The sequence below is a fragment of the Lates calcarifer genome, unplaced genomic scaffold (genome assembly GCF_001640805.2).
Source record: "Lates calcarifer isolate ASB-BC8 unplaced genomic scaffold, TLL_Latcal_v3 _unitig_4197_quiver_2772, whole genome shotgun sequence".
Classification (NCBI taxonomy): Eukaryota; Metazoa; Chordata; class Actinopteri; family Centropomidae; genus Lates; species Lates calcarifer.
In genome coordinates, this window is record NW_026116768.1 from 9,273 (window position 1) to 16,585 (window position 7,313).

Sequence of the window (7,313 nt, forward strand, 5' to 3'; positions counted from 1 at the left end):
ATGATGGTTGAAATATTGTACTTTGTACTCCAACACATAATGTCTTTTATTGAAGAGCCAAGTAAAATGATGCAGTGTTTGAGTTAGAGCATCAACACTGTCAAATACTTTTAACAGAGCAGTAATGTAACACTATTTTATAGAATTATAACATTAGAAATCCCACAAGGACATTGGTCTCCCGGAATGCTGGTTTACTGGTGGTCCCCAGAGTTTCAGGAGTAGAATGGGAGGCAGAGCCTTCAGCTAGGAGGCAGACATCCTCTGTACCTTTAAGAGTAGGCTTAAAACCTTTTTGATAAAGCTTATAGTTAGGGTTGGCCCAGGCTTGAACCATCCCTTAATTATGCTGCAATAGGCCTAGACTGCCGGGACATTTCCCATGATGCACTGAGCTTCTCTCTCTCTCTCTCTCTCTCTCTCTCTCTCTCTCTCTCTCTCTCCATCAGCATGGATTCATATCCCATATTACATGTTAATAACTCAATATCTTCTAGTATGGACTAGACCTGCTCTATATGAAAAGTGCCTTGAGAAGAATTTTCTTGTGATCGGCGCAACAGATAAAATTGAACTGAATTGAATTGACACATACATTCAATTAAACATACACATCAAACCACTTTCTTTTAATAAAGTCAGATTTGCCATGGAAATGTGCACACATTCTGTTTTGCAAATGGACTGAACATGCTTCTACTTTACAAGATGCTTCCCTGAGAACATTTATTACATTCTTAAAATACATACATGTATGCCGTTTGCAGTGGTGTTGAACTAGATTGCACTACAGTAAGGGGGATTTTTTATGTTTTGGCACTGCAAACTATAACCTAAGTGATAAGTACATGGTAAAATAATACCTCTGTGACAGAGTTAATGAAGTAAACATTATTATATTTATACAAAGTAGAATTAATTAAATTGGCATTAAATTTTACAGGTGTGCCTGGTAAAGTTGGCACTGATTGTATGTTTTTATGTATGTACATGCGTATGCACGTGTTGCCTCGATATGAGCCTTCACTGAATTTGACTTGGTTATTTCAGCAGGATATTTCTGTCACACCAAAATGAAATAAATGCATCAAAAGAAAACTGCTTAAATTAGATAAATGCATGTAACTTCCATGTGCACACATAATATATCACTCAAAAGTGACAGAAAAATCCTTGTGTAGTTCTCATTTGAGGATGAAGAAATGGAGGACAGTGGGTAACAGCATGACACTGTAGTTGAATACAGCTACTAATTTAAAAGCATTGAAACCATGTAAAAGGAAAGTTGATCAAGAACACAATGTGGTGGTGCCACTGCACAACATCACATGCTTGCAGTACATTAAAGACTGATTTGATGTTACAGCAAACACACATTAAGGAAAGCTAGAAGGTGCTGTTCTGTCGAGCCAGAATGTAATCCATTTTCTTTTTCCTTTTAGGTTTGAAGAGAATGTAGAGGAAGATGGAAACCACTGTCAGGAAGCAAGATATGGCCACTGCAGCTACCACCAGCCATGTAAATTTGGAGTCTGCAAAGAGAGGCAAAGGTAAATGAATGTTTTGATATTCAGTAGGGGCTATGGAAAATAATGCCACTGTATTAGATCTTGGATTGGCTATTATTTAAGATAACATGCTTTAAGTTATTTACTGAGATCTTAGAATATAGTGACATTTCTAAAATGGGTAAAAACCACTAGTAGTTCCAGATGGGTTTCAACATTTATTTTAGCCTAACTTATTTGGAAGCAAAATCTCAAGATTATTACCCAAACTGCTCATTTTAAACATCCATCTCAGTTTATCATGGATAGTTTCTTGCCCAGTCACATGATGATCAGTATGGTCATGTTGGTGTGTGCAGTATTGTCATGTTACCAATCTTACCCTCTAGTTGAAACTGTGCCACAACTTCCTGTCTTCCTCCTTGGTTCTGAGTGATACACTTCAGCTCTGTCTTCACATTTTCTTCTGTCATCTCTACAACAACTAGCCTCAGTTCAATCTGGCAGCCTCCAGACACCTTCGATACCCTAGGAACGCACAAAAAGCAACTTACTTGTGTCCAATTTACCATAAGTCCCCTATTAGTAGTCCTACTCACATCTGGAAAATCTTTGCACATCTGTCAAAAAAAATAAACAATTACCTCCTCCCTCCCTGTAGAGCCCACTCATTGAGGTATGATGACTCCACTGATTGGCCATTGACCAGCCACATGACCACAGTAGAATCTGCCATTTTACATTCAGTGAGCACCTTGCAAAACAAATCCAGTCCCGAACCTAAACAAAGTCAAAGAGGTAAATTGACACTGGAACTTTAAACAGTCTGTTTCTTCATTAAAGCAACAAAATGTTACTTGTGCTGTGCAACAGCCGCCGCTGCAGCCAGGAGTGGTAATTATCTCTGTTGGACTTGGAGTCCAAGTCATTAAGCAGTTTCAATTTACAGAAAATAAAGCGTATTGACTGCGTAGTCCCACTCACAGAACTGAAACATGGCTGAACAGTGTATATTCCTCATGATCCCTGGTTTCTGTAACTGGAAACACTGTTGCTGTTACAAACACTGCAAACTATGTTTAGAATTTCTTGATATTTTCAAGGTTTCCTTGCTGGATAATGGAAATGATTGCTGGTTTTTAATGTCTTCCAAGTCTTTTTAACTGATCTACAGTTTGGTAATATTCCTACTTGGAGGGCCTGATTCAGACAAATTAAATCGCTGACAATCACTCATTTACACGTCTCACAGGAGATCGTATGCTCTCACTAAAGTTATATGGTGTAAGAACAGACATTTTGGATATGGACTGGGAATGACACCCTGTCCCTGTTAAGTCAGTATACAATCAAAATGACTGTGACTTGTTTTAAGGTAAACTAGTTACATAATGTTTCTGTAGTGCATTTTGCACATGAGCAAATCTGATATATTAGGACTCAAAAATCCATTTTATCACTCACCATGTGGACTTTCAAAAATGGTTCCATTCAGTGGCAAAACAATCACAGGTGGTGGAATTATTGGAGCTAAGACATAAAGACAAAAAACATTTAATCAGTAGATACAAACATTAGGAATAAAAACAAAAGCATATAAGCAATATGGTAGCAACAGCATTACATTTTTGTGCCCACAGGGAAAAGTAAAGAATGAACATATACACACACCAAAAAACAAACAAACCACAAAAAAAGAAACAATAAATAATTCAGAAAAGCTCACTGTGAGCAGTGCTGTCGCTACTGCTGTTGTCTAGCTCTGGGTCAGATGTCATAGAGAGATCAGGGACAGTGGTAGTGATTGCTGGATCTGTACCTAGTGGACACAAATTAATACATAAGGACACAGATGTGAACAATTACACCCAGTTGGCCAGTAGAGGGCAGTGCATGCTAATAAGTTATGGTGTTGTGAGGAAGTAAAATGGCATTTCCTATTAATACATATGATTAGAACTCATGACCCCATAATTACAGCAATTTTGGTGACATATCACTCATTTTATTTTATTTCTAAACATTTGCTGTCATTCTGACTCAATTTGTGGATATTAAAACTCGATCTGAATGATCTTTTTATCAAATCAAATAAAAATCTGCAATTACCTTTTGCATTCTTATCATTAAATGGAGCAAAAACAAAAGTGTTGTTTACGCTAATCTGCAAAACAAGTAAGGCACAGCCTACTCTGTAGCAGTGTGCTTCATCAAGCACTGCATGCACAATATACACTTGGTTGTATTTTTAAACCTGGAATTAATAATAAATATTAGAAAAATAATGCCAATCTTCATTTATAGGAGTATTTATAATTAGGTTTCTAAATGAAATCTGCAAGAGAAATATTTTAAATAACATACTGATTTACCCAACTCTCCTCAGCAGTGCTATTCATAAAAGAAATTATGTCTGTTATGACATCACACATCACCTACCTTGCACATGGAGCCAGAGGATTCTGCTGACTTTGTACTCCTGGTGATTGATGAGCACTGTGAGCTGGCAGATGTAGACACCTGCATGGGATCGCCTCACAGCAGGGATCATTTTTGCCACTGTCCTGGCCAAAGGGGCAATGCTGTCTGTGGAGCTGGATTCCTGTCAGAAAGCCACATACTGCATCATGGGTAAAGTAAAGCTCTCAAGCTAAAATGGTTTGGTGTCGGATCTAGCTGAATAATGGTCAGCGTGCACATTAATGGGCCATTAACCAATGTATGATTTTTGTAGACTCTACTGGCAGGTAGCAGAAATAACAACAGAATTCATCTCCTTCCTTACATGTACTGTGACTCCTCTTCCCTTGAGCTATATAGTGTCCACTGACATGCACCACAATATCTTACTGTTTAAATTTTTAGCTCAAACAGTTATAACAAATTATTTTCACCTAAAGCCTCTTGCTGAGATAATAAGTTATAACACAGATTCTCTTTTATAGCTGTTAAAAATATTGACCACAGTGGAAACCTCTGGAAAAAATCTTTGATTGTGCGATACATGAATGCATTAATTTGACTGGACAAGATCTACACCTTAATAAGCACCTTTTTTTTTGGGTAACATTGATTAATTGTAATTCAACAATAGTGTCTTTTTATTATTAAAGTCTTATTGTTATAAAACAAGTACAGAATGTGCCTTCAGTGCCTTTTTTTTCAAATTTCAATTTTTTTCAAATCTTGAAAATAAATGATGGTTGAACTAAACTGATTTGCACTGGCAATTGACTGAAGTTTAGGACTCACAAAGTTTAAGTTTAGAAGTTTAGAAATCACAAATTTTAAAATGTGAAACAGACTAAAGGGCAGAAAAATAGTTTTAAAAGATTGCAAACTGACCCAACTAGTCATTGAACTATTGTTGCTGATCAACATCCAGTATAAAAAGTATTTTCTTCTCTCACCTTGTGCCACTCTATCAGTCTGTCTGTCTTGTTGAAGTTATCTAGAGATGGACATTTGAAATTCAGCGTCTCTCCCACTACAAGTGGATGTTATAGGACAGTTTCTCCATGTCCAAAGATGTAGACTTGTACACATACAGAGTGATGCTTCCAGTTACACAGTGGGTTCCATTTCTAGAGAGAAAAGTAAGGAAATTTTAAATTGCAGGTAGCAAGAAAGTATAGCAAGTAAAGATATAATTTTTCACCAACAAAGTTTGAATCTGCATAACGGCATGCAATATGCCTCACTGAATCTCTCTGAGCAAAAATATAAAATCTCTGCTAGTTTCAGAGATGCTGTTTTGTTGCCCACTCTGAACCTAAACTCTCTACAGAGGAAGGTAAAGACAAAGGGCAACCTTTTGAAAGTCTGAACATCAAAAAGTTCATTTCCTTCCTGGGAAAACCCACCAGCTTATTGATTGGTTGCAAGACTATAAACCATTTGCAAAAGATGTTCATAGAGCATAAAGAAAATGGTGTGAGAAGTGCTTTAAGTCTTGATGGCTACCTGTAAGTGCAGATATAGTCCCCTGAGTCTGAAGCCTGAGCTGGAAGGAACCACAGTTGTTTGTTTCGCTGCTGGACACGCCCATCACCCTCATAGGCCACATGCTCTGTCCCATTGTCTTTGGTGATGAGGTACCTTGCTGGTGGGGCAAGGTTGCGAACTTTGAGCTCTCTCTCGAACAATGAGAAGGAGAGGATTACAGCTTCGCCCTCCACTCTGAATATCTGCACCTCTGGAGTCACCAGGTAACAGCTGTCTGCAGGGAAATTATTATGGTTATGGCAACATATTGTTGTTGTTTGCCCTTTCACCTACAGAAATTGTTTAAATGAATACCAAGAAATTAAAGATTGTCCAGAGCTGAATTTTTATGGCCATGATTTTACAGTTTCATAGCAGTTATATCTATTGTTTCCATGATAACCTCGCTCCCTATAGCTTGCCTCACTTCAGCACAGGCGACTCAAGCAAGTTTTTAATTATGTATAATTAACAATATGTGCAGCTACATAAAATACAGCATGCTCACCTTTCGTAGCAGAGGAGGTAATGGAGGTCTTCCATAAACGTATTCAGTGATGACTACTGCAAATATCAGTGCCAACCGGACCATAATTGCAGTCTGTAGGGACATACAAATCTGAAATAAAAGATCCACCAACAATACTTGAGTTTAATACTAGGAAGTAGAGATGAAGGCATGAGAGAAGGGCAAACCAGAGGAATCACAGTAAGGATAACAAAATGATGCTGAGCTTTATTGACGTTTAGCTTTAATTTAAACTCATTTATAGGTTGTAGATGAAACCTGTGACATCACAGGAGTCATCATCTGGCACTCCCATTCATCCCCCCCACACTCGGCAGCTAGATTTAACCACAGGGATTTACCAACAGTGACACATAAGATGAGTCATATTGAATGGCTAAAGGGCATTTATATCAGAGGTCAGCAAAATGTAATAACTAACAATAATAATAAATTTTTAAAAAATTAATTTATGTTTCTAATTAATTCTTTCTAATCAAAAATTGAGATCTGTTTTTCTACTGTACACATCTTTAATGGTTCAAGAAAACATGAATAAATTAGTAGATGATAATAGTTAGTATTAAACATGTGTCTTTTAATTTTTGAAAGCAGGTGTCCCTGTGATTTTTGATGATTGATGATTTTTATTTACACACAGAAGAGGGCACTTAATGCCATAGAATATTTATTTGTTCATATATTCATTAGATATGTGCATTATCAAATCTAATGTAATTAACCATGTTCCATATGCAATTGACTTAATTTAACATACTTTATATTGTATTAAGTCATACAAAGTTATCTCTTCTCCATGTTATTCTGTTCTGTTCAGTTTTAGTTAGGCCTCTGTCAGACAGGAAGATAAACTCCTGGGTTCATTCAGAGAATTTTTGCTGCATAGTTAAATAATTTCCATGGAAACTAGCTGATTTTCACTTCTGCTTCTGTTCCCTTGCCTGTGATTACAGGATCAGCTGACAGCAGGCGGCACTAGCTCTAGCTCTAACAGACACACACAAACACACACACACACACCCTGTCACTGACATAATGCATTCCCTAGCCCCTTACCCTAACCTTAACTATCACAACTGAGCCCTAAAAGACTTATAACTCAAACAGCTATTTTAATTGTCAGACATCACAGGTATAGTGAGCTCCCAGCCTTCAGACCCCACAAATATAGTAAAACAAGCCCATGTTGGTCTTTCTACAGGTGTGAGGACACTCACTGACATAATGCCTCCCCTAGCCTCCCATCCTAATATTAACCATCACAAATAAATATATAAATTTAAACCTGATTC

At 37.2% G+C, this 7,313-nt stretch overlaps 1 protein-coding gene across 1 annotated transcript; it reads right to left on the reverse strand.

Annotated features, from left to right (window-relative positions):
• Positions 1-601: 601 nt before the first annotated feature.
• Positions 602-6,084, reverse strand: LOC108897016 (interleukin-1 receptor type 2-like). The gene is given in 10 exon segments (XM_051068343.1): positions 602-1,532; positions 1,891-2,036; positions 2,153-2,288; positions 2,973-3,038; positions 3,235-3,327; positions 3,948-4,110; positions 4,919-5,001; positions 5,004-5,092; positions 5,472-5,782; positions 6,001-6,084. Coding segments are annotated over 10 exon segments (1,317 nt in total). The 3' UTR covers positions 602-1,386.
• Between the last annotated feature and the right edge of the window lie 1,229 nt (positions 6,085-7,313).